The sequence below is a fragment of the Diachasmimorpha longicaudata genome, chromosome 6 (genome assembly GCF_034640455.1).
Source record: "Diachasmimorpha longicaudata isolate KC_UGA_2023 chromosome 6, iyDiaLong2, whole genome shotgun sequence".
Lineage (NCBI taxonomy): Eukaryota > Metazoa > Arthropoda > Insecta > Hymenoptera > Braconidae > Diachasmimorpha > Diachasmimorpha longicaudata.
This window is the reverse complement of record NC_087230.1, coordinates 7685741-7711500: the sequence shown is the minus strand read 5'-3', so window position 1 is coordinate 7711500 and position 25760 is coordinate 7685741. Positions and strand designations below refer to the sequence as shown.

At 37.8% G+C, this 25760-nt stretch overlaps 5 protein-coding genes across 12 annotated transcripts; 3 read left to right on the top strand and 2 right to left on the bottom strand.

The window, feature by feature from the left end:
• The first annotated feature begins 45 nt into the window (after positions 1-45).
• Positions 46-1430, top strand: LOC135163537 (cilia- and flagella-associated protein 300-like). Its single transcript, XM_064123044.1, has 5 exons — positions 46-256; positions 334-409; positions 478-723; positions 832-1004; positions 1134-1430. Exons 1-5 carry the CDS (start codon positions 162-164, stop codon positions 1312-1314), a joined length of 771 nt encoding a protein of 256 aa, XP_063979114.1. The 5' UTR covers positions 46-161; the 3' UTR covers positions 1315-1430.
• On the bottom strand, positions 1375-15703 carry LOC135163538 (uncharacterized). The gene is made up of 5 exons (XM_064123045.1): positions 15700-15703; positions 3816-3847; positions 3259-3713; positions 2695-2867; positions 1375-2571 (listed from the first exon to the last, which is right to left on the bottom strand). Exons 2-5 carry the CDS (start codon positions 3833-3835, stop codon positions 2461-2463), a joined length of 759 nt encoding a protein of 252 aa, XP_063979115.1. The 5' UTR covers positions 3836-3847; positions 15700-15703; the 3' UTR covers positions 1375-2460.
• Positions 5233-25760, bottom strand: LOC135163527 (phospholipid-transporting ATPase IF). Of its 8 annotated transcripts, none has more exons than XM_064123030.1 (20): positions 25644-25760; positions 12353-12457; positions 11952-12206; positions 11727-11879; positions 11279-11577; positions 10815-11029; positions 10423-10709; positions 10160-10339; positions 9948-10095; positions 9731-9873; positions 9391-9630; positions 9173-9315; positions 8879-9038; positions 8491-8799; positions 8158-8344; positions 7931-8076; positions 7708-7811; positions 7434-7647; positions 7228-7336; positions 5233-5372 (listed from the first exon to the last, which is right to left on the bottom strand). In XM_064123030.1, exons 3-19 carry the CDS (start codon positions 12120-12122, stop codon positions 7277-7279), a joined length of 3159 nt encoding a protein of 1052 aa, XP_063979100.1. In that variant the 5' UTR covers positions 12123-12206; positions 12353-12457; positions 25644-25760; the 3' UTR covers positions 5233-5372; positions 7228-7276. The 8 variants fall into 8 exon arrangements, with proteins under 8 accessions (XP_063979100.1, XP_063979098.1, XP_063979096.1 ...); XM_064123028.1 differs by lacking the exon at positions 25644-25760 and adding an exon at positions 19092-19337; XM_064123026.1 differs by lacking the exon at positions 25644-25760 and adding an exon at positions 17919-18640.
• On the top strand, positions 12691-17996 carry LOC135163530 (2-oxoglutarate dehydrogenase, mitochondrial-like). The gene is made up of 9 exons (XM_064123034.1): positions 12691-13036; positions 13176-13246; positions 13309-13590; positions 13686-13896; positions 13966-14396; positions 14463-14798; positions 14902-15400; positions 15482-15567; positions 17624-17996. Exons 1-9 carry the CDS (start codon positions 12760-12762, stop codon positions 17822-17824), a joined length of 2394 nt encoding a protein of 797 aa, XP_063979104.1. The 5' UTR covers positions 12691-12759; the 3' UTR covers positions 17825-17996.
• LOC135163533 (solute carrier family 25 member 32) lies at positions 19759-25622 on the top strand. The gene is made up of 6 exons (XM_064123037.1): positions 19759-20271; positions 22119-22272; positions 22360-22612; positions 22706-22819; positions 22903-23048; positions 24602-25622. The coding sequence occupies exons 1-6, from the start codon at positions 20091-20093 to the stop codon at positions 24801-24803; spliced, it is 1050 nt and encodes a 349-aa protein (XP_063979107.1). The 5' UTR covers positions 19759-20090; the 3' UTR covers positions 24804-25622.

Here is a 25760-nt window from a genome sequence, read left to right as displayed (position 1 = left end):
CCAGAGCGCTAGTGCATAATAATTTTAGTATTTACTATTTGGTAGTGAGTTATACACGACCGAAATAACGTTGATAAAGATTTTCTGAGGATTTCGTGGGTTGTTATGATCGATTGAGGTTGTCATGGTAGCGATTTATAAGTGAATAAAGTATTTTACAAATGGAGGCAGAGACGAAGTACACCTTTGTGCACGTTCCCGAGAAGAATTATCCAGCGCTGAACGATAAAAATATTATACAACTACTTCAGAAGTGGTAAGAAGTCACCTGGACAGTCATTTTTTTTAATTATTTTGCAATTCATTACAACCAACAATTCTTTATGGTTTTAGGGGACTGAACTTGATGATTCAAAATTTCGTTTTTAATGAGCCCTTCTATCAGTACCAGAAATATCTGTTAGCGGAGGTAACTTTGAAAATGAATCATTCCATCATTCAATGAATTCCTAAGAATTTTATTGATACACACTCTAGGCGTTTTTCAAAGACAATACCGTGTCAAAGTCTTTGAAGATCTGGGATGGAAAGTATTCGTTCTCAGAGGAAGGAATTGTCGCAGATGCAGTCGAAATCAATCCGATCCCCTGCACGGTTTTATCGATGAGTTTCTTCGAAAAATTGCAAGATCCTGAAAATAATATTGTCTGCAACTCAGGAAACATTCGACAAAAATATGAAGAACAGATTGATGGGATTTTTGTGGCTGACAATTTGCGGAAGGTAGGGAACAGATCTTCATTTATTTAGTGACTAGAGTCGCTTCTATTTTTAGTTTGATCAATCAAGAATGATTCTGTTAGAAGAATTTATTATGAATGGCCTTTGCAGATGTTATTGGACGAAGAGTCCGATGAGTATCGCCTCTTCTCCAAAAATGAAAGGACAGAGTTTATCTTTAAAATTTTCCAAATGTTGATTCTTGGGGGAGAGTATTGCCAATACGACGATCAATTGGAACCTTATCTGGACTGTACGAAAAAAATTTATAAAGATCTCGTAAGGTATGCGAATCAATATTAAACTGAGCCATATTTGATCAACAGTTATTCCTAGGAAAAACAATTAAAAAATATGTAGTTAATAGTGTGACTTTAGTCAATTTTTTAATGACTGAGTATTGAACATTCCAGAGTTCATAAATTAGAGGACACAAATACTTTAACAATTTCTACTATAGTACTGGAAGTAATAGCAAAAAAAGATGAGCCATACTTCCCAAGGAACCCAACTCAGAAGCAGAACATTGGGTTTTTATTGATTGATCGCAACACTCGTGAAATAACGACAGTTCTTCATCAATTTGGCACATAAGTAAAAGAATATGGGTTGCAAATTAAGAAGACATATCCCGTTGGATAAAATAAATAAATATAATGCTAAAATAATTCTTCCTTTATTAATTATAATGAAAATTGATTCACAATAAATGTTTCCTTACAATAAGTTTCCTTTAATTAAGATTTTTGTGCATTTCAGTATTATGGCAAAATTGTAGGAATGTTACATCAACATGACAATGACTTTTAAACGAGAACCACAACATAAAGCCAAATATTTCAATTAAGTCTAATTAAAGTAAATTCCTGAAAACAAGTGATGCAAATAACTAATAGTATGAAAACCTCGCTTTTCTAGAAATGTTTTTTAGCTGCTCTCATTCCAAAATGACTTTATAGAATTTCTGGCGACCTATCGAGACAAATATAATGGCAGTCTCATATTCCCTCAGCCCTGAATTAACTAGGAGGAACGAAAAGATATCGCAATTGTCATGAAAAGGGAATTGGCACATGAAATTACACTTAATCACAGCACTTTCGAATAATTATTAATTACCCAATAGTGAAGTGGTAATAGTGGATTATATCACTAGACGCTGAAGGCGCGGATTATGATTAAATGTATTAGAATAATGTTTTTGAGATCATGTGATGTGAAATACTAGTGTATGCCACGAGGCCCGACTGATCTCGTGCTTTGACAGTCTCAGGACAATAAAAGTCTCAAGATAGTTCCATAAACAGCCCTTATCGGCCTAGGCTTCATAATAATACACGACAGTCGGCCCGAGTGACATAAACAACAAAAAGTCGTTTGTAGAGATTTACAAAGTATTAGAGGAATATCTTTGGAGGAAGAAAATGAAAAAAGTATGAATATGTAGACTCTAAATCTACGTGTGACCAGAATTTGAATTCTAAGAGAGTAGCTATTTACATTACTGCAGTTTACCACCCTTACATAGACGTGATGAACAATTATTAGTGCTATAATTAATTTCATGAATGTACAATTTTAGGCTTTTTTATACAAAAGTTGATAATGTAAAAGGAAACCGCTCCACAGTCATTTGCGAAGGTCAAACTTTCAGAAATATTTTCGAAATGAACTATTATGTTGGACCACTGGAATGTTGCACCGTTAGTAATGAATTTATTCTAGTAATTATAGCACCTACTATGATGGAGTCCAATCTTTGCAGCAGCAGTACTTTCGTAAGTGAGGGAATTCATTTTCCACGCATTTTGCCTGGGATCCGTATTTGTTTATCCTGCTAACGTGAGTTATCTGTAAACAAAAAAATGAACGAATTCGAAATGAACTATGAACACTTCACAGCGTCGTTTGAAGTAATTTTTCTGGCAGAATTTGAGAAATATCCACTACGGCTTCAAAACTTGGTGAAATTACCTTTGTACTGAACTTGTTATTTTCGACGTCATGGTCGATACTGGCCTCGAAGAGACCACCGCCAGGTTGGGTCCTTACTTTTAATTGATAGATTTCATTTGTTAGACGAGTTTGAGCACTGAAGTCACCAATGAAACCGTCTTTATCCCCTGATTGCTGGAACTTCAGTAATCCTGAAATTCAGGAAAAAATTCCAAACTTAAAATTGAAGTATATAAAGATGGTGCGGAGAGTGAAATTGCTTGCCATATCATATTCTAAGATAAATTATTATAATTCCATTGCCGTGAGGAAAATGCAAATGGAGGGTCTACAACGTATCAGTTGATTTATGTGTCTGACAATGAAGCATAATCATTATGGATTGCTTTTATATTAGGCACTATAAATTTAAGAATTGTCGTCATCAATTATTTCACGAATTTGTCTGCGTGTAAGGAAATTAAATCATGATAGCCCTCCGGAATCCTCCTTTCCCGGAAGATTTTCCTATTTTTTTTCTTACCACTTCACTTATCTTCAGTTGCCGTAGCACAGATGATGAAATTCATGTTATTTATTTACCATTCGTTGGAATAAGTTTTGCAGCCCATAAGATCTGATCCAACTTCAATATTTCACATATATCTCGATGCTCTTCAGTATATGAGTTAAGAAAGTTGATGAAATGTTTGGCAGCAGTTGTGACAGCGGAATTCATCGTTGATAATTCCTCCCATCCCAAGCAGGCACACCAATGGGGCTCGATGAAAGCATCAGCACAGGTTCTTTCTAATGGAATCTTATCAAATAAACTAATATCACGTTCACTGAGATCACCCGTCTTTGGAGTTGTCAGTTTTAAAATATTCTGCAGTGTTTTGTGCACATCGAAGGGTGTTGATAAATGTCGAGTGTTGTAGACAAAGTTGGCATAGGCTGTTGGATACACTTGTTTAAACCAGGGAGGGAATGTGAACGAGAAGAACGGGAGACGTTCTTCTTGTTTTCCTGCTAATGTATTTCTGATCTCTGCAAATCTAAAAAACAAAACTAGAATTAATTGATTTCCCGAATTGGGAACTTACATATCATCATGGTCTATCAGACCGATTTCAAGCTCCGCTGTACTCTGTACTTACCGATGACCATGATCACTCATCAAAATCAAAATCGTGTTATTTAGGTGGCCCTCCTCTTGTAAATCTTTCACCCACTGATAGACATCATTGTCTGCCACCCCAATATCATTGTAAGAGTCATGTGATAATTCGCCGTGAAAGCCGAACACAAACTTCGGTTTATCTCGATAAACATTGAAGATATTTTTTATATAATTTAACATCAGCTAGAATATGAAATTAATTTGAATAATTAATCGATCCGTGATCGAGAATAGTTCATAACGAATATTTCAAGGTCACTTTACCAGTTCGCAAAGCATAAATTCACTCACCATGTGTCTAGGAATTTCTCCTAAACAAAATTTCTTAGAATTTCTAAAAAATGGCGATGCAGCGAGGTAAAAAGTTCTCATGTAGTGATCAGTGGGTTGCTGATCGAATCCCTTCAATCTGTAAGTGAAAGTTCCGATGTGATGAACATCCTCCATGAAGCCAGTGATGTATCCCTTCTCCTTGTATTCCTTCCAGATAAGAGGGTAAACGTCAACATGATTTGCCTTTGGACCCATACGTTTTCGTGTCTCTGGTAATTCCAATTCAATTTTTCCGGTTAAAATGGGAATGAGAGCTTGCGGCGTACCATCACCTATGATGTTGTAGCCTTCAAGTACTTGAGTGTTCAGATTTTCTTTTAAGTAGTGATAAGTCTTGGGTAGTTTTCGAATAAAGGTGTTGCGAGACAGTGAGTCGAAACCAAACATAAGTACGTTCAACTTCATTCCAGTATCTGGAACCTTGTTCCATGATGTTGATGTCATAATATTGGGGTCTTGCTTTACTCCAGCAAGCACACTGTGCCATCGCTTTCCACTTAATGCTTCACATTTTACGTCAACAAAATCGCTCAGACGGAGGATATAGACATCGTCTGACTCCTGGGGAGGACTCAGTTCGACCTTGTAGTCATCCAGCCTCAAAATTTCGCTGAAAGCACAAGTTATGGATCCATGGCGTTCCACTGCTTTCGCTTGGATAGAAAGTTTAGATCCTTCAACCGATACCCAATCCTCTGACGCACAATTAAGGGGCGGTACATCGTGGATGAATTTCAAAATCTCGGGATTATTCACGTCTAACTGGGGATGCTTGCATGCCTCCACACCATCGTCCAGACGCTGGTTCTGTCTCGCTGATTCTTTTATTAATTGCGATATGTGGAGTCTGAAAGTGATTTATCCTTGATACAAAATTACTACATTCAAACAAATCTACATAACTAGGATCAGAATGATCTTGAACGCTTATTACATAATCTTTTAAACAGTTACTGGATACAATTCTAGTTACTAGAATTTTCAGTTAAAAAAAATCATTAAGCCTGAATATCCTCTCATTTTAATAAAAGTTTTCAACTTACAGCTTTTCACTATTCGGTAAATCACTCTCTTGTGCGCTCAATTCTGATCTTAACACTTGTATGATGCAGTAGACCAAAACTGTTAGGAGAATGATGATAATTGGACGTTGGAAATGGCGTGATGCTATCCTCATTTTTTTATTATTTCAATTTTATACCTAGAGTGAAAAATTTCATCATTAGTTGAATTACATAAACTCAATGGACTCGAAATGCCAACTAAAATTCAAGAATAGACCAAACTGTCCCTGACGAAATGAAGGGGCGTTGACGATAAAATCATTATCACCGTTATTATTTAAAAAAAGTGATAAAGCCACTTTTAAATATGTATTCACTTCTCTACTTTTGTAATTAGTCAATTATGCTTTTCCATTTTGTTCTTGTCGCTTAGTGATAAAAATAAACGAATTGAGAGTTATTGCTATCAATGTTTTTATTTCTCGATGGAGGGCTCCCTTCTACCTTGCTCCTTTGCCTTTCTACCTCTACCTTTTTGCCTTTGGCTCATTTCTAGAAGAGTGAAGCAGCACGCAGACTATAAATCCTATAATTGATTAAACGATGACTGAGCTAGAATTTGAAACATTGCATGCCAACTTAGCTCAGTAATGCGATATAAGGGGCCAAATCCCACGCGTTATAATTGTGTGCCCATTACCTGAGCACTATTATGAGTGCTATTGTTGAACTGCGAGAGCATATCCATTGCATACCACATTGTATAATCACACATCACAAGGTAAAGTAAGAGCTGGATAGTTGACAAAAGTGAAAAATAGAGTGAACAGCAGAACAAACGAAAATTGACAAAACGAAAAAATAACCATTTTCGAAAAAAACAAAATTACCAGGCGCTCATTATTCCTCATTCCACTAATGAACCAAGTGCTTTTTGTTCCTTGACAATGACTTATGTTTTATCTTCTAAATTTTTTATTGTTCTTCTTTCCACGTTACTTCTCATTTGTCTTGACAACTGTTCACCTCACCTGGCAACTTGTTGTTTATTATTGCTAAGCATGTTATCATTCCACTGAATTCAAGGCTGGGACAATCAGTTTATTGACATTCTATTCATAACTAATCAACGGTATAAACCTTTCAGTGCGATTTTTTCAATGTTCTACTGCTGCAAAAAGTCCAGTTTCTAGTGTGAGCTATACATCAAACTGTACGTAGATTTACACAAAAAATATTCCTAAATACTGTCGAGAATTCTTACTCCGAAACCATATGGATATGCAAAATAAGCTAATCTGCACTCCGTACACTAATACAAAAACCAACAAATAAACGCACTCGGCTTATCTGGGTTCCCAGTCTCACATTTTATCCACCAGAACGATTCTCAAGCTTCCGATTAGTCCAGAATATGTTGGATTTGTATGTATCGAAATTCCGTTGCGATGGTAACGTCACAGTTGTTGAAAAATCGAAGAAATCATTGGAAATATGGATCAATCGAAAGGGGCATCGACTGAAGTCACTGTCGTAGGCCAAAACACATGAATCTCAATGCATGCTGAGATATTACTGAGGGAGCTCCGGTCACAGGCCAAACTTTGCCAGTAGCTTCAAGTTCCCACAATCGCTGGTTTCCAAATAGACTCGTGGGCTTGTAGTGCGTCTGCGTCAGCAGATCTCGCACAGCTCAACTCAGCCACATTGACTTTTACATGATTCTCCTCATTTCCCCTCTTCCCCGCGCCCTTCATCTACAATGCAACTGGATGCGCATTCGTCATTTTACGGAAATGGTTCTCATACAGCTGGTGCATTTGTTGATAGAGGAAATCTATTGATCGCCCAGACTTAGACTGGAGAATGCGATTTTCATATTTTCTTAACCAGGAACATTGAACTTAAGTCACTTGTTTCCCAATGACTTTTATTTAAGTTCAATCAGGTAATTGCAAGATTGAGGATTGAAGAAATTTTTAAACTGTCCTCGTAAAATTTGGAGAACGACAAGGAAAAGTAAATATAATGCAGGAATATGTGTTAATTTACCTTGAAAAGGAGGAACGGTTGGACTGATGAGCTTATCTTCTAATTTCGATCATGCCGCTATTCTGAAGGAGAAGTTCCGCCGCCATGGAACGAAGTTAAATCTTCTTGCCTGATGATCATTGGATATGGAACACAAAATTCAAATCAATAATGACCGTGTTCGATATTTAAATAACGAGTGGCCGGAGAAATCTACGAGTATTGACCTCTGTCGATGGTACACTCCATTCACTGTAGGTATCTTGAAGATTCTCCTCTCTTTCAGCCTGATAACTCAACTTTGCTGGTCTCGATCTGTCGTACAGACCCACGAAACAGGTGGGTATGAGACAAATCGGTAGGATAATCATTGTCAGGAGCCAGAAAGTTGGAGACATGCAGAGCTTATAAAATAGCCAATACATTTCTCCACTAAATTTTCTGAAAGCACATGCATTTAGTTTTTTAGGAGGACCTCAATAACTTTAATATTTTACTTACGGATCCAGAGAAGAATAAAGCAGTGTCATTACGAAGAACGTAAATTCCGAAAAGGCAATACTAGCCAAAAACGGAAAAGTCCAGAAATAACTCCGCAAAAATATCTAAAATCAAAATTAAAAATTCCAATCTAGTGATGATTGTCTACAGGCCTTTCTCTATCTAATTGTCATCAATAATATTATTTTTCACTATTATAATTGTACGAAATTTACGGACTTACCTGTAAGTTAGTGACTAGAGTAACGAGATGGAATATACAGGTCCCGAAACCGTGATAACCGGCGTCAGTACTATCGTAAAGATTAACAGGATTGATGCGCCAAAAAAAGTAGACACCAAAATAAATCACAGATGCTTGCCATATAGCTGCAAAAGACACACCAATTATCAAGAATGAGTGGTGTTATTAAAGCAGTCTGTAATTCCAAATTTATTACGATTGATTACCTGTGACGAGCCAAATGATCGTCTGATAAATAGACAGTAGATAGTTTTTTTTATTCAGTAAATAGTACTGGGAAAAACGTTTCAATGTTTCTGCTGAATAATCTTGCTCACATAGTCCAAACATCAGGACAGGGAGAGACGTAAAAAATAAATTGAAACCCATCAGGAAAATACTAGAGTAGAGAGCCTAGAAGAATAAAAGGTATCAGTCAATAAAGTTGTTTAGGTAACTGACAATTGTCAAAAAACCTCCAGAATTCGAGTATTTTTTACAGTCGTGAAAGCCCTAATATTCCAAATAATCAAATTAACTGAAGAATTTGTTAGTAATACCTGAGAAGAAAATCCACTGTGGAATCCAAATAACAATTGCGGAGTAATGAAGACGATATTTTTGTAGAAGAAGTACTGCGTTAATATACTCAGTCTAATGTAGTACCAGTGGCCGTGGACGAGAAGTGCTTTACGTAGATGCATGAACTTCGAAAATGCAAAGTCCGCACTCATTGTAGCCTGTCTTCCCTCCTTCCCCATAATTCCGAGGCCTACATGAGCTTCTTGAATCATAGAAACATCGTTCCCTCCGTCACCAATAGCTGCAGTGAGTGGACGTTTCTTTGCATTCTTGACCAGATGAACAATCTAAAGTTGATAATTCATGAAAATTTGAGATATTCTTTGTCACGCTTTAAAACTGAAAATATCTTTTCGATAAAATTACTTCGGATTTCTGAAGTGGGGACATTCGACAACAAACGACAGCATCGCAGGACATAGCAACGATTCTCAATAACTCTGGACAATGTTTCATTGCAATTGTTAGACTACATCCCTCCATCAGTAAACCATACTGCTTACAAGGTTCTAATTTCAGTCTTCGCCTGGAAAAAAAATTACTCATGATAGCACACTTCGATACGAGTGCACGGAAGTGATAACGACCCGGGGCAAAGCTCCAGATTAACGTAGCAGGACTGCAAAAAATACTATTATTCTCCACATTACTCGAACTTACTCAAAACTCGTCAGCGTGCTAAAACAATGTTGAATTGTCGTCTTCCCCATGAGTTTTAGAACATCAGTTCCGCTCTTGAAATGTCCACAGGAGAAGGCAATGTTCTCTGCAGTCTCTGCTTTATCGCCTGTTAAAACCCAAACCTAACGAAGGATGAATCGAACCATTTTCAAAACATAACTCTACGAACACTCCCTTGGGCTTCACTTATTATCTACCTTAATTCCTGCTACTCTTAAAGACTCCAGAGTTTCCTGTACTCCCTCTTGTAATCGATCCTCGACTCCCGTAGCTCCAAGCAATGTTAAATTATTCTCAATCAAATGGTAAGCCTTGTTCATTCGGTGAACACGTTCTGCTCCAATCACCTGTCTCGCTTGCTCAACTGCAATCGAAAATATATCGTATTCCGAAATAGTGAGCTTTCTGTACGCAATGACAAGTGTCCGGAGTCCTCTCTGCAGAAAAATAAAATGTTCCAGTTGATAATTAATGTTAAGAATGCAGAAATTCATGCTGTTGTCGATAGACATTGAATGGAGGGACATTGTTATTAACCTTAGAGAAATCTGCCAAATGTATTTTTGCCTCTCTGACTTTTCCGTCAGCAATTAGTGGCAGCATCTCTGTATCTGCTCCTTTACTGTACAACCAAAGATCTCCAGCAGAATCTTCTACAATTACTGACATTCTTTTTCTGTCTGCAATTGAGACACACAAGTTAATCCAAAACCTCAGTTTTTAAATTTTTATTCAGTTGTTTAATGGCCCTTACCAGAAGTAAATTCCAATATTTCTAACTTTGTAAAGAAAAGCACCTTCTCTCCAATTTTAAGCTCAATTTCGTCGCCACTGTATTTAGTTAATATAACGCCACATCTGGCTGTGGCTTCAACAAGAGCTTTTTCGTCAGCTGAAGCCGCCTTAAATCATTGAAAAAAAATTAAAAACAGTAAGTAAATATTGGAGTGATTTTCCACTTATTACCTGATATTCTGGTAACCCTGGATCCATCAAGAGAGAACTATTGACCCTAGTTATCGATCTCTGCCTAAAGCTCTCTCGAAATGCTGTTCGTTTCGCTGCTATGCTTTTCATAAGAATGGGAGGAGCGACGTGAACGGAATGACAGAGCGAAAGTGCAATCATGAAGTGCCAAATTTCAGCCTAAAAAGGAAAAAAGCGGCTACTGAACTATCAGAGAAATCGTACCACTGGAAAATATCATTTCCATTCTATCGAAAGCTTACGGGCCATGTCTGAATTTTCTCAGCTTCTCTATTGTCTCCATTCTCAGGAATTAAATACAGTTTTCCGTTGCAGTCCTTCTCCAAATACATCTTTCCATCTATCGAACATCGCCTGAAGACCATCAAATTCTCTGTGAGTGTACCGGTTTTATCGGTGAAGAGATATTCCACTTGGCCGAGTTCTTCATTTAAATCTGATGTATTTACCAGTGGATAGACACCTTCCCTTTCATCGTACATCTCCTTATCCCATCGGAAAAAATAAGAGCCCAAAAATTTTTGAAGTTCTGCAATTTTCCATCATACAAATAGTACAATATTAATTACAACAAAGTAAAATTTATCAGTTAATGTCGATTAATGGAGGACACCATTATCGAGTAGGTACGTACCAATTGTCACGTAGAGAGATATAGGTATCAGATAATTGTACAGCACAGTGAAAGTGAGTACATCATTCAATAGCTTCGAGAAATTCACAAAATCAGATTCGCCAAGATAACTATCCCATTCTTCATTGACTGCAATCAATTCCTTCAAAAGCGTTGATGCCATGATCTCGAAAACCATCACGAAGATGAAGAAGATTAGATAATTATTGATAGTTCTGAGAAAAATAAATAATAAAAGTATACGACTGGGTGGACATGATTAAGTTTGATCATTATTAGATCAGATATTCCGATAATTATAGAGCTTCTGATCAGATTCATTTCTTTCGCGAACCCGTAATCGAGTTTCAGAAGAACTGTATTATCGGTGTTAAATAGTGAGGAGTGAGAAATCATTCATTTTTTTACACGTAATAAAATCCTACCGGTAATGAGAATATACGCAAAGATAGAATTACACTGACCTCTCCACAGTAGAAAATTTATTCGGATTATTCTTTGAATTCCGAGATAGCTTCGTATCCCTTCCGGTGTACACAGCGGCTCCAATCACGAAGTCAGTATCCTTCAGCCTTGATCCTCGAAGGAGAACATTATCGATCGTCAAAGATCCACTGATCAATTCATCCTCACTGAACTTGACCTCCACATTCCCAAAGAATTCGTACAAGTTAGCGAGTGGGTGTTGGCAGGTAACCGTAGCTTCCATCGTTGTAATTTCCTCCAGAGATTTTTGAACAGTAAACTTGGGTACTTGAATGGTCTATGTAAAAATCAAATAGTGCAGTTATAAAAAATCTAAAAAATATATAAAGCAGCATATGAACTTCATTCAATTCGTATGCTACTTGATCCCTCTTTCCAATAATTCAATAGTTCCAGATGTAACTATTCTTCAGATATTTTTCTCACTTTCAAATTAGTTTCCCCATCTAAATTCGACGTTGTAACGTAACAACAGCCGTTGGACTCACTACTGTGGAGTAAAATAAGATCACAAGGTACTTCTTCATCTCTGGAGACTTTGACTAAGTCACCGACGACAATTTGCTCGCAGTGGACCACCTGAAAATGCAGCAATAGAAAAAATTAACTGTCTGAATTTGATTGATCGTTTAGCGGGAATTATTGACCTACTTGAACACATTTATTTCTAACTACTGTAACTGGAGTACAATTGACTCGACCGTCCGAGCGATGTCGTAGGAAATCCTCATAGCCCTGCTTACAAGCGGTCACGAGAATAACGAAGAGGAGCGGTAAAAAAGTCGTTAGGGGAGAAACTGGTGAATCGATCGAAACAGCCATTATCGCAGATACGAGGAAGTAAAAATTGGCTACCCTCCGGAATTGCTCGAATAGATTCTTCGGTATAAAGTTCCAAACCGTGTACTGAAAAAGTCGATAAAATTATGAAAATGGAATGCATTGAATTGATAAGAATCAAATACTTGTGCTGTAAATATAAAAGTCATAAATATTGTCCTCCAGCGTGTCATTTTGGAGAATAAACTTTTTGCATAATTTTTGTTTCTTACCTTATTAGATTTAATTCTATTCCGCGGGTATATTGTGCCTGCTGGATCATTATTCGGGTGGATTCCGAAAACTCTGTACTCAGCGAGAATCGACGCATTGCTACCCTGGAGATAAAACAAATAAATAAATTATAATTGTGTTAATTGCTGCATGGTGAAAAATGATGAAACTTCAACGGTCTTTTACCACCCCCTCCCTCTGCATTTCGACTTTTTGTGCATTTATGCATTTTTGTATTTACTTCGCTCAAAGACATCCATAAACAGCTTTACAAGATCAATCATTCAAATAGATTTCTAGCATTCGATTATTTGTCAATGGCCTGAAATCAGTTGACAGGCGGAGCGTCAAAATTTCACGTGACAGGAGAATTTAATGCAGAAATAAATATCCGGCTAATGGAGAAATGTTGCGGATTTTACGACGATGGGAGAGCGGAAGTCTCTTCAAGTCCTGCATTCATCGCTATGTACGATGGAAACGAGGAACAGACTCATTTCTCAATCCCAATAACAGCCAGTACATAGAAGGGATGTACAATTCCTGGCTGAGGGATCCCCACTCGGTAGGGGAATCTTGGGCAAGATATTTCGAAGCCACCAGGGCTCTTCTGAAGCCAACATCATCCTCAGGGCCATCCGCATCTGCTCGACCATCTAGTATGCCTTCAGCACAAATGTCAGGTACCCGCTTCATCTCCTATTACCTAGCTCTAATTTCCAATCTGAAATTGGGGGAGGGCAAAGGATCTGGGTTTAGTTAACTGTTGAAAATGGTGGTAATGAATGAGGATGAGAAAAGATGAAATTTTCTCCCAACCAGAAATTAAAAGTTCACCTGGAGACCCCACAGAAACGACCCTGGACATCGACGCAACGATTCGAGCTTATCAAGTGGGATAATCCAACTCTTTAAGGAAGACCATCGATTCTAATCAGCAGAAGTATTATTTCAGGCTCGTGGACACCTAATAGCCGACACAGACCCCCTGGGCATCCAAAATCCTGACTCTGCAAAGCTCCAGGGAACACCAAACCTACCTCCAGCTGTGGTGGTTCGTCAACACTTGAAGGGAATGACCGATGTGGATTTAGATCGCGAATTTGCCTTGGGATCTCTAACTGTTATTGGAGGAGACAAGAAACGTCTGCCACTGAGAGAAATTTTAATGAGATTGAATAAAGTTTACTGTGGACATTTAGGTCTGGAGTACACCTTCATTCCAGACTTTGAACAAGTATGGACAGCTTTATGTAATTTTTGGGATAACTAAAACGAAAAAAAAATTCGTAACACATCTGAACACAAATAAAATATCAAATTCGAGTGCAGTTGGAGTGGTTGAGACACAAGTTCGAAATTCCGGGGGCTTGGGAACTGCCTGCGGACCAGAGAAAAGGAATTTGGCTGAATGTGATGAGAGCAGTGACGTTCGAAGAGTTTTTAGCCAAAAAATATTTGACAGAGAAGAGATTTGGTCTGGAAGGCTGCGAAGCCTTTATTCCTGCTATGATAGAGTGCTTCGAGACATCTGCAGAGCTAGGTAGAATCCCTGCATGTGAATCTGGTGTGAGAGATTGCAGATTTAAGAGTAAACAGACTTCTGTTTAAGGTATTGAATCCGCTGTAATTGGAATGGCGCATCGAGGTCGCCTAAACACATTAGTAAATGTCTGTGCAAAACCTCTGGACCAGCTCTTCACACAATTTAATCCTGTTCCCCTTGAGGGCCTGGGATCTGGCGATGTGAAATACCACCTGGGAACTCATTCAGAGAAAGTATTGGATCGTACAGGGAAAACAATGCGCATAGCGATGCTGGGGAATCCTTCCCATCTGGAAGCGGTAGCTCCACTCGTGGTGGGACGAGTGAGGGCTGAACAGGTAGCCCAGAACGATTCGAAGAGCAAGAAATCTCTAGCAGTTTTGGTGCATGGAGACGCTGCATTTGCAGGACAGGGAATTTGTTATGAGGTAATGCATCTGACTAATTTACCGGACTATACCACTGGCGGAGTCATTCATGCTGTCATTAACAATCAGGTACGATTTCACTAGTCAAGAGTGAAAAGTCGTTGAGTGATTGATTATGTGATTTTCATCACACAGATTGGATTCACAACAGACCCAAGGTATTCCCGGTCCTCTGCACACTGTACAGACGTAGCTCGAGTAGTAAATGCTCCGATATTTCACGTCCACGCTGATGATCCTGACTTGGTGGCCTACTGCAGTAAAGTGGCTGCTGAATATCGTTCTGCATACCATAATGATGTTGTTGTAGATATCGTCGGTTATCGACGCAATGGACATAATGAGATGGACGAGCCCATGTTGACACAACCACTCATGTACAAACGCATTAAAAATCATCCAAATGTACTCACAATTTACAGTGAGAAATTGGTGAAAGAAGGAATCATTGATGAAGCTTTTGTTAAACAGGTAATGTGATCGTAATTTTTTTAATAACATTAGGAGGTCCCAAACAGCTGGCGAGACTTTGTTCTGCGACTTTGCTCAGTCCCCCTTCTAATGTACTACACAGGAGACCCAGAAATTTCGTGAACACTGTGAGTCCGAGTTCCAAAAAGCACAGAGTATAAGTACAATGCAGATGAAAGACTGGCACGACGTTCCCTGGACCGAATTCTTTGCCAATCAAAGCCCAACCAATAAAATCCCCCCGACTGGAATTGATAAAAATGATATAAAAAGAATCTGCGAGGCATTTTCCACGAAACCGGAGGATCTCGACCCTCACTCGCAGGTTTTCAGGATTTTTGATCGAAGGCGAAAGCTCGCGAATGCTCGCCAAGTGGACTGGGGTGTGGGAGAGGCTCTGGCGTTCGCCAGCCTCCTCAAAGAGGGTCATCATGTGAGACTGTCGGGTCAGGATGTCGAACGAGGGACTTTTTCTCATCGAATGCACATCGTTCACGATCAGAATCGGGATAAGACTTGGAGGAATATGCTCAATAATGTGTTTCCAGGGCAGGCGTTGTATACTGTTACCAATTCACCACTTTCAGAATATGGAGTTTTAGGTAAAAAAGAAGAGAAAAGCTCCATAAAATCGATAGCAGTCCAGACGACACCTAAATTTTCTGGGAATTTCGTTTTTACAGGTTTTGAATTGGGATATTCAGCATATGATCACAATAGTTTAACCATCTGGGAGGGCCAATTCGGTGATTTTGCTAACAACTGTCAGGTAAGGCATCCAGAAGTATATTTCCAATTCTCGATAATTTGTAACTAAATTTAATATTTGGTACCAAAGAGGAGATAAGCGACGAGGACTCTCAAGAGTGACAAGACAGCAATTTCTTCGTACACTTACGCATGTGTTATTCCCACTAAACACCCACTAATCACTCGCGATAAAAATTTCCTGAGTCGTACGATGTGTGATCAGACTCGTCAGAAAATAATTTTCATTTTTCATTTCACTTTATTTGATGTCCAGGTGGTGATAGACTCACTACTATGCTCTGGCCAATCAAAATGGGGGAGACAGGTTGGTCTGGTCCTTCTACTCCCCCACGGAATGGAAGGCCAAGGCCCAGAGCACTCGTCAGCGCGGATCGAAAGATTTCTCGAATTGTGTGATGATGATGCTACTCACGTGCCCGGAAAATCGGGAGAATCTTCTGAAAGCGAGAGCTCGGAGAGTATCATGACCAGACAACTTTTTGAGATCAACTGGATCATCTGCAACCTCACAACACCCGCCAATCTTTTCCATGCTCTCAGGAGACAGATACTCATGCCGTTTCGCAAACCCCTGGTTGGCACTTGTCATATTTCTATTAACTTTCTTGCTAAACTTCGTCAATATCGCGACTACTCTTTCGCATTATTTTACTGGTGTCGCTTTTGCTATCGTGAGCACGTTATCTTCTACATAAACGCAGTAGACGATAAGGATTTGTTCGACGGGAAAATTCCTAGCTGCAGTATTCAAGGAATAAAGCGTAAAGTTAATGTTTCCTTTACCTGACGTCTAATGTGATGTGAAGTCCAAATGTCTATGAATTTTCCCTGATAGTCACGTCTTAGCACTCAGCTATCGATAATTGTTCGAGGGAATTGAAGAGGAAGAGAGTCCCAAGACAGGAAAAATATTTAAATATTAATAACTTAATCTTTATTAGATGCAGTTGCCACGTTGTAGTCGGAATCGGATAACATGAGTGCTATCCAAAAAAGCAAACTAATCCTGATGTTTTAGGTCGATTGGAATGTTGCAATTTGACTAATAATTCACGAATTCTCCTGTCTGAGGGACCACTTCCTGACTTATTATATAAGGTTTTACCATTCTCATCAAATGACCCTCCAATAACTTCAATAATTAGGTGATAATGAGTCCGAAATCTCTGTTACGGCATCCAATGGCCCAATCAAGTTTCGACGAATTTGAAACTGGCACAACATTCCGTCCAATGTACCCCGATAAAACGACAAGTCCGGAAAAAGTAAAAAAAGTCCTGTTCTGCAGCGGAAAAGTCTATTATGATCTCTTAGCGGCGAGAATCGAGCAGAAACTAGAAGAGCAGATTGCAATAATCAGGATTGAGCAAATCTGTCCTTTCCCACATGATTTAGTCACTAAGGAGGTTTCAAGGTTCCCCAATGCCAAGGTGAGACGACTCGGAGAATGGATAGTACTGTCCTGTCTGAATGGTGACACAACTCAGCATTTAACATACCAATGAGATATCACGTCACTGTGTTCGCTAGCAGATAATATCGATGAACAAGTAATTGTTCAAATCGCGGTAGTATGCCTATTTCAAGATTATTCAATTTTTCTTCCTCATAAGTTTTTTACAATCAAAGCGAAAACGTCCCATTACATTTTCCTGAATACGTCATTACGAGAATTCATTAACAAGGAGTTACGTATTTTTATCGTGACGTTGACAATTATAAAAATTTCAAATCATGATTTGAAAAGACATTTAGCAGCACTAATTGTCTTCAAAATCATCGTCATGAATTCCAATTCATCGTTTTATAGTTTGTCCCCATCAAATTTCCTGATTGAATGACTCATAATTGATCTGCGACTGTGGATTTCTGCTCTGCCAATTCCACACAAATTATTCACTGAATTTTACAAAATCAATTAATGAATTGCAACGTTATATGACCGCCTCTCCTAGTCAAAGTATAAAATAATATTTTGTTGCCCGACTTGCAATCAAAAGCATGTACAAACTTGGATGATGCCAATGGTTCGATTTTTCATTGACTTTTCTCAGATAATGTGGCTTCAGGAAGAGCACAAAAACCAAGGTGCCTACCACTACGTTCGCGATCGCCTCGCAGCGGCCTTGAAGATACCTGTGGAGCAGATAAGCTACGGTGGTAGACCCCCCTCAGCCGCCCCAGCAACGGGAAGCAAGATTATTTTTAAAGAGGAGTTCAACAACATCTTAAATGCTGCGATGAGTATTCTTTGATGCAATCATCAGGAAAAACCCATAGGAAACAATCCCAGATCAGATAAATGAGTTAAAAAACACTCAAAAATTTATAACCACCGCTTTGACTCACCGCGAGACACAGGTATCTTTTGTGTTTGCTGAACCAACTGAAGGGCCGGTCTTTCTGCATTAAATTCCGTCCAAATGAATCACTCAATCACATTAAGAGAGAGAGAGTTCACTCTGCGATTCCTTATCAAACAAATCACCGGCTGATCCCAATCTTCTAATCTCGTCAATGGATCTCGATCCTATTCCACGATTTCTCAAAAAAGCTCTCGATTCTTGCAGATTAATAAGAAGTGCCAGACAAGAAAAGTGAAAGTTAATTTCTCATAAATTCTCTAAATTAATCTGTGACTAAACCCAATTGTAATTAGGCTTTCGATTTATCACTTCAAATACAAAATTACTTGACTTTTGTTAACGGTTTATCTCGAAGCTTCAATATGTGTTAGAAACGCACCAGTCGGTTCTGAAGCAAGAAATACAACTGACAGAATCCATAGAGAATTAATGATTATCACAACCAATACAGAGTCCCACCCCACGTATGCATCCTAATGAGTTATTCGCACTTGGAAAATACGAAGCGTTTATTACCTCGTGAAATACAATAACTATATGTTATTCATGTATTTATTGTCCATGAAGCAGTAGGCAGTATGATTTCGATAAATACGTCATTGACAGAGAAAGACAAGTGGAATATGAGTGTTGATTAATTTTTTTTTCAATTCAAGGATTCGTTTGATCGATTAGGAGATTTATCTTTCATAAATTTATTTGTCATTATATAAGTTGCTCTCAATGAATACCTTCTAATTATTTTATCAAGGTGTCGATTGATGAATGATTAATTCTGAAAGAAATTATTTCCTTCTGTATGCAAGGATAATAATAACTTACTATTATTTAAATTCTTAAGTGCCTTGAAATTATACTTTACACCGAATTCCACCAAATTTATTTTTTCATAAACTATCACACGTTAAACATCAATCACCTCTAAATTACTTCACTTCGGAAGCGGACAAAAATTAATATGCTATCCCTACTAATTTATTCACACTTCATGACATTGGTAGGCGTTTCTATTGAAGATGGGAAAATCGAAAAAAATTTCGATTACATTACAAAACAATGAAAACCCCGGATTACTATTAAACTGGTGCAAAGCATTCTTATATACCGAAATTATTCACTTTCCATAAAAAGAATAGGATTGTTTGCAGAAACTTACCATTTTTGATCAGCCGAACTATATCTCGCATTGAATTTATTTTGCAATTGAAACAAGTAAAATCATATACTTCTGAGTTTATGAATGATGGAATTGTTTAACACGGGCGAAAGTGGAGACCGCGAATGACTGACTCAAATGTTCGCTACAATCAATTTCTTTATCTGGTGAATCGTTAAAGCCATTTTTCAGCTTGATGTTTGACAGAATTATCTATAATCAAAACCGAGAGATAAAACTGTTACTAGGAAAAAATTGCGGGTTTATCAATGGATTTTGAAACATTGCATTGCCAACTTTGTTCGCGTGACTCAGTGAGAGGAGATTACAAGACCGGAAAGTCCTCATCGCAGTTGGTGAGGTGAGAAATAAATTTACGAGTAATAACTTGTAATTGTTAAGTAAAACTGTGAGAATTTATTGAGAATATAATTATTGGTCCATCGGCGTTATTTATGACGTAAAATCCTGGATATTGTCCTACCTCTGAACATGGTACCGACGGGTACATAGGCGCGACCTGTTTTACTTACAGGAACGTACCCAGTTTAGTTCATACGCTACCGTTCCGCTATTTTTTAGTTGATGAAAATGGATCGACGCTGGACATCTCTTCCCTTCACCTCTGTCTATGGTACTCTCTCCTTGCAGCCTTATTGGCAACATTTTGGAATCAGTATGGCGGCATTCGGCGTGCGCATCACACCTGCAGTTGCCTAACAATCCTCTAATACTCGTAACCGCGTGATTCTCATAAAAATTCTTCGAGACAGTTTCCGAACATTCTGAACTCGCGAGGGCACCTTCGGTCAATCCATCGAAAATTGTTTAACCCCTCGAACAGTTAAACTCGCAAGAGGCACGGTGTTACCAGAGGATAGACTGCTATGCCGGAACGTCTCGGTGGAACTCGCTAGTGACGGTGAAAATAAGAATGATTTGGCGAGTTACGAGAGCCAGGGAAAACGTGAGGCAACGGTAACGAAAGCTGAGTGTTACATGGATCAATTGAAAATTGATAAAATGTCGACGATCAAGACAACTGGAACTGGAGCTGCCAGAACATCTCTACCTGTTCTTAGTCACTTCAAGTATGAACATCTTGTTGCTGGGATCTCTGGGGGTGTCGTTTCTACTCTCATGCTGCATCCATTGGATCTCATAAAAATCAGATTCGCAGGTACATCATTTTTACTTTCTCTTACGTCGTTACCTCCTTTGTACTCTCATTTTTTGAAGAAACTTTCCAGACTTTTAATCACAATCGGTCGTAATCACACGAAAATGTGACTGATCTTTCCTCAATGAGGAACAACGAGACATTTTACAATGTTGATGGTGGGAAAACCGCCAGAAGTTTATTTTCGATATTATTGACGTCACACTGTGAAATACATCTATAATGAGCCACGTGTTGTATCATCTCCGGAATGCACGTGAATGGTGAAATCAAAACAAATGAAGTCTGAAATGTCATGATTACAACTATGTAATGACTTCACGTCCGGCTTGATTTTCCCTTTTTTTCATATTTTTAATGCAATTAAAAAAACCCTTAGTCGGGGCCATATTGACAATGAGTTATTTCCATTGAAGTACTCAGAATCATTGATTTTCTATTGATCCCGAAGAACCCAAATGAAACAACAGATGTGTACCAACGAAAACAATAAACAGTTTATCAGTGCTCGAGGTCATCAATCCTCTGGTGATCCAAATAGGTTGGGATATGGATGATGTTGAAAGAAAACATCAGTATCCCAACCCAATTGATTAACTAATGATTACTGAAATGCTTAGTTCCCAAAAAAAATTGTCAAGGAGACTTTCTTATAGCTGAAGCAATCTCCAAAATGGTTTATCTTAGTGATGACCTTTATGATCCTTTCCTACAAAGATCGTCCAGCTATCAGTGATGAGAATCTTATGTACTCGTTCAGAGCAAGTGGTTTGTCACTCTCCCCCACTAAATTGAAATTTCTGAATAAAATAAGTAGTCATAGTTCGTACCAAGTGCAAGTAAATTTTCCACACGCAGTTCTCAAGACCATCGAGCACGTGACCATCATAATGAGGCTATTGTTTTCGATAAATAATCATCGGGGGCTCGTCTCGAGTTTTTAGACGTTGTGTTTTTACATCTTTTCATTTGTCGCCCCTCGTAATTACGATTGATGATCATATAAGCAGTTAATCGAAGTACAGGGACATTATAAAATGGACTTTATAAAATACAACTGCTACCACATTCATTAGTTTCCAATAGAACCATTTCAATCGATGGAATTTAAGCCTCGGATTTGTTCATTGATATCGACCTCTTATTTGGCGAAAAGTCTCAAAATATATTTTTCTACTGAATCTAGTGATCTGGGCCCCATAAAAAACGTTAACTACTCTTTTTCTAATCAGTTCTAGTGGACACTAACAATTACCGCAATTACAACAACCACCTTTCTTTCGATAGGCGAAATGAACAATTGACACCGGTTAATATTCCCTCTGGAAAAATCGTTGGACTTTGTACGTCGCCGAAGATAAAATCCCACAATCATATCCACGTGTTTAAACTCACTGTGATGTATTTAGCTCGCAGATTTCACTTTCCGATATCATAAATAGATTTTCTGCCTCATTAAGTAGCTTGCACCGATCCCCATCATTTCAGACTGAGAATAAATATTTTTTTTCCTTTTTATTGTGAGTAATTGGGGAAATGGAGTAATAGAGCATAGCTATTCTTCACCCGAACGGGCAATGGGTTCCGATATTGCGTCAGACATTTGTGTGTCTCCTTTATTTGATTCGTAGTCTGCCAACAAAGTAGCACTAGTTTATCAGCAGTAGCTCTTTACTTCAAATAGCTAGATTGGTTGTATACCGTGGATGACGAGGTTTTGGGGCATAAAAGACAGTTACAATGAATTTTTATATTCCATGATCCCTTTTAAACGAGAAAATTTTCAAAAATTTATTAACTAAGTTTCGAAGTTCCGAATTTTATCAGTATTTTTTTCTATCTTGTAGTCAACGATGGGGTAACAAAATCTGTACCACAGTACTCAGGGTTGCGACAGGCAATTCGAGAAATAATAAGACTAGAAGGATGGAAGGGATTGTACAGAGGAGTAGCACCCAACGTTCTGGGATCTGGAAGCTCCTGGGGATTTTATTTCTTCTTGTAAGTCCAGAAAAAAATCGGTACCACCAATTAATATGCAAAAAAAGCATGGAAGGATTCACCAAATCTAATTATGATTTTTTCCAGCTATAATAGTATAAAAACATGGATACAAGGTGGCAACTCGAAAAAACCCCTGGGTCCATCCCTACATATGTTTGCAGCAGCTGACGCTGGTGTTCTAACTCTGTTGATGACAAATCCAATTTGGGTTGTGAAGACACGTTTGTGTTTGCAATACAAGACTGACGTAACCCTGTCAGAGTCCAAGAGGTACTCTGGAATGATGGATGCACTTGAGAAGATTTACAGGACTGAGGGTGTCAGGGGACTGTATAAAGTACGATGAGAGAGAACGAAACAAGATTTTTTTCCTATGGAAAATTATTGGGTTTGTACGAAAAGTTTTTGGTAATAATTTTCGTATCTTCAGGGTTTAGTTCCTGGTATGTTTGGGGTGTCACATGGGGCTATTCAGTTCATGACGTATGAAGAGATGAAGAACCATTATAACATTTACAGGAAAATGCCCATCGATACTAAATTGGTGAGTATTCAAGCCATAATTTTTGGGAATTTAATTCGTTAATCAATGACAATATTCATTGGCATTAATTTGTACGATTTTAGGGAACCATGGAGTACATTTTCTTCGCAGCAATATCAAAACTAATCGCTGCCGCATCAACGTACCCCTACCAAGTGGTGAGGGCACGCCTCCAAGATCATCATCATGATTACAAGGGCACATGGCACTGCATCCAAGTTACATGGAGGTCAGAAGGCATTCGGGGTTTTTACAAAGGCTTATCGCCGTACCTTGTACACGTCACCCCAAACATTTGCCTCATCATAATTATTTATGAGAAGGTCACCGGTGGCGTTTAAGTTGAGCTTTAGATCATCGCATAGAATAGTTAATTTAACTTGGATGAATTGATTTCTTGTGAGAATAATGACGTGGAAATGAGAAAATCAATGGCAGAAGCATTCAATATCTGTTTAAAAAAGTTTGAGTTTTTCTGTCATTTTTATTCGTCAATTTCTCAATTTTCCGTTCATACTCAAGAAATTATCAATTTTGACTCACGATACACGACTGAGAACTTTAACTGATATTTTTCTCTGTGAAAGTTTATGAATCAATGGTTGCGACATGGGCGAATTTAATAACTTAAGTAGTACCTTCACTATATTTTCCTTTTTTTCGAGTTAATTAATTTCTTCTTAATCGTTACGATAGAGCACTTCCTCAGTAGAATATTTTTTAACTACGCAAGTATCGCGAGACTTAGTGAATTTAGAAAAATTTTCCTGTCAATGGAGGAATGAAACAACTTAATACCATTTCACCGCATCTTCACTAGAATATTTGGGGTGAATTGTACCTAAATTTTATCATCTTTGAGAACTGAGGGTATGTTGATGTAAATCGAAATGAATCAACAAAGAAAGAGAGAGAGAGCGAGGAAAATTAATATGTAAGGAAGGAGAGTGTTTCCGTGATAGATAAAAGAACGACTGCGTGGCAAAATCGTATGCAGCAATCGATAATAAACAGATATCGTAGTAACTTTTAAGAAATTCACTCGTGACGACATATTTGTCCTGATACTTAGATTCAGTAATGAATTAGTTCAAATAATTTGAAAATTATCAAGAAACATTAACAATTCGATGTTCTGTGAACTATGATCTTTAACCGTTAAGATCTTGTGTTCATAAACTGTAAATATTAGAAAAAATTTATTTATTACAGCCCCATTATTATGTAGCTGTAAATAGCTCTTCCTCATCCTAGTTAACAATTAGAAATAAAAATAATGCCACAAATTTTATTATTCGAGATACCATCATTTTTCTCTCATGCAAATGATTATTTAAGACAGCACTTTTAAATAATAATTTAATGTTTGATTGAGTTAGATAAAAAGCAGGAGTGGCTGAGAATGTGCTGAATCAATGAAAAAATTATAATTTTTATTGTATAGATTTAATTAATGTGGCGGGCCCACATGAATGAAAATTTTAGTGATAATGAATATTTGAGTGTGTGCACACCGTGGAAACTATCATTAAACCACCAGCAGTACGATTTTTGGCTGATTTTTTCACGTCAATTATTTTCAGAACTTAAATATAATGAATACGGAAACTTACGGAATTAAATAAACACGCTCTTCCGCGTAACAGGAAAAAATACGAAGTTGTGCAAAACAGGTTTCCCTTTCATCCGTCAAGAATCGTACGCGGGTTTTTTTTATCTCATCGAATTTCCCGAAAATGAAGAAAAATTAGTAAGAAAAGTATTGCTGGTGGTTGATTGCAGGGGCGAAGGTTGGCGCGGATTTTACAAGGGCTTGAGTCCCAACTTAACAAGAGTTGTACCGGCCACCGTCATCACCATGGTCGTCTACGAGAACGTGTCACATTTTATGCTGAATAAATCATCTGAACGTAATCAATACCACAAATCCAACACCAGTGAACAGTCCTCGATGCCAGAAAGAATTAAGAACATCAAGAATTGATTAAGGTAAAATGGTGCCATTTAAACAGAAAAACGACGAAAATTCTGATAAAATAAAATTTATGATGAAGAATTGAGGCAACTTGTTCATGAGGCATTCCATGATTTACTTTTCCAGCATTTGATTCGTTCTGGATGCATTTTTCTTTCTACAAGAAATAATAAAAATAATGAAATTTTGTAGAGAGCTGTTAGGATTGCTTACACGATCATTTTGGTAGATTAATTTCGTTACAAAAAAGACTTGATATTTTTCCTTCATAAATAATGAACTAAGTACCAACGGTTGATGTTAATTGGAGCTGCATTTTCTCCATCGTCTCTTTACAGAGCAATTAACGGAAAAATGAAAACTAGCACCTTTGGAAAACCGGGAAGAATATTATCAAATTTGCTCAATTAATTCTTCGATTATTTAATTTATCTTCTTATTTGTTTCCCGAAAACTTGAATTTTCTACAAAACGAATTTTTATCTAAGGATAAGGTGATAATTTCTTTCTTCGATTATTGATTAGTTTCCACGGGGCATGATTGTGTAATGAATAAAAACTTAACGTAATGATCACCATTACGAAAATCATTTGAAAAATACCACAACGCCGAGACTGCTGGCGGGTCTTATAATCTGTACTACTCATATCGTTTCATTTTTACTTCAATCATACTGTAGTTATTCACGTGCAACTGACATATAGGGGTGTCTATTTTTTCAAATTAATTAGTGGTAAAAAACAATTGTTTTATGTTTGGCTCTCAAGATCGATGTAACTTGAGCTGTAGTTGAATAAATATGTGTACTGATGGTAGAAAGAAGTAAATGTGTCGACTTGTTCACTTACCTTCCCAGTTATCCATTTCACTGTTGCCACAAGATTAAATCCGCAATCAAGTTATTTTGCAAATAAATATGAAAAAGTTGCCCTGAATTCACTAAGGCATTCCTACCAACAAATTAC

What these genes read in the sequence shown, in the direction of transcription:
- LOC135163533 (XM_064123037.1), top strand. Translation starts at nt 20,091, where the DNA reads ATGGATCAATTGAAAATTGATAAAATGTCGACGATCAAGACAACTGGA. An exon ending in TGCCCATCGATACTAAATTG is followed by an intron (nt 22,820 to 22,902) that starts GTGAGTATTCAA and finishes GTACGATTTTAG; the next exon opens with GGAACCATGGAGTACATTTT. An exon ending in TGCATCCAAGTTACATGGAG is followed by an intron (nt 23,049 to 24,601) that starts GTCAGAAGGCAT and finishes GGTTGATTGCAG; the next exon opens with GGGCGAAGGTTGGCGCGGAT.
- LOC135163530 (XM_064123034.1), top strand. Translation starts at nt 12,760, where the DNA reads ATGTTGCGGATTTTACGACGATGGGAGAGCGGAAGTCTCTTCAAGTCC. An exon ending in GCCTTCAGCACAAATGTCAG is followed by an intron (nt 13,037 to 13,175) that starts GTACCCGCTTCA and finishes TCTCCCAACCAG; the next exon opens with AAATTAAAAGTTCACCTGGA. An exon ending in CGAGACATCTGCAGAGCTAG is followed by an intron (nt 13,897 to 13,965) that starts GTAGAATCCCTG and finishes CTTCTGTTTAAG; the next exon opens with GTATTGAATCCGCTGTAATT.
- LOC135163538 (XM_064123045.1), bottom strand. Translation starts at nt 3,835, where the DNA reads ATGAGTGATCATGGTCATCG. An exon ending in ATGAGTGATCATGGTCATCG is followed by an intron (nt 3,714 to 3,815) that starts GTAAGTACAGAG and finishes TTTGTTTTTTAG; the next exon opens with ATTTGCAGAGATCAGAAATA. An exon ending in ATAACAAGTTCAGTACAAAG is followed by an intron (nt 2,572 to 2,694) that starts GTAATTTCACCA and finishes TTTTGTTTACAG; the next exon opens with ATAACTCACGTTAGCAGGAT.
- LOC135163537 (XM_064123044.1), top strand. Translation starts at nt 162, where the DNA reads ATGGAGGCAGAGACGAAGTACACCTTTGTGCACGTTCCCGAGAAGAAT. An exon ending in AGAAATATCTGTTAGCGGAG is followed by an intron (nt 410 to 477) that starts GTAACTTTGAAA and finishes TACACACTCTAG; the next exon opens with GCGTTTTTCAAAGACAATAC. An exon ending in TGGCTGACAATTTGCGGAAG is followed by an intron (nt 724 to 831) that starts GTAGGGAACAGA and finishes TGGCCTTTGCAG; the next exon opens with ATGTTATTGGACGAAGAGTC.
- LOC135163527 (XM_064123025.1), bottom strand. Translation starts at nt 16,158, where the DNA reads ATGACAAGTGCCAACCAGGGGTTTGCGAAACGGCATGAGTATCTGTCT. An exon ending in GATCATTTGGCTCGTCACAG is followed by an intron (nt 8,077 to 8,157) that starts GTAATCAATCGT and finishes TGTCTTTTGCAG; the next exon opens with CTATATGGCAAGCATCTGTG. An exon ending in CTTTATTCTTCTCTGGATCC is followed by an intron (nt 7,648 to 7,707) that starts GTAAGTAAAATA and finishes ATGTGCTTTCAG; the next exon opens with AAAATTTAGTGGAGAAATGT.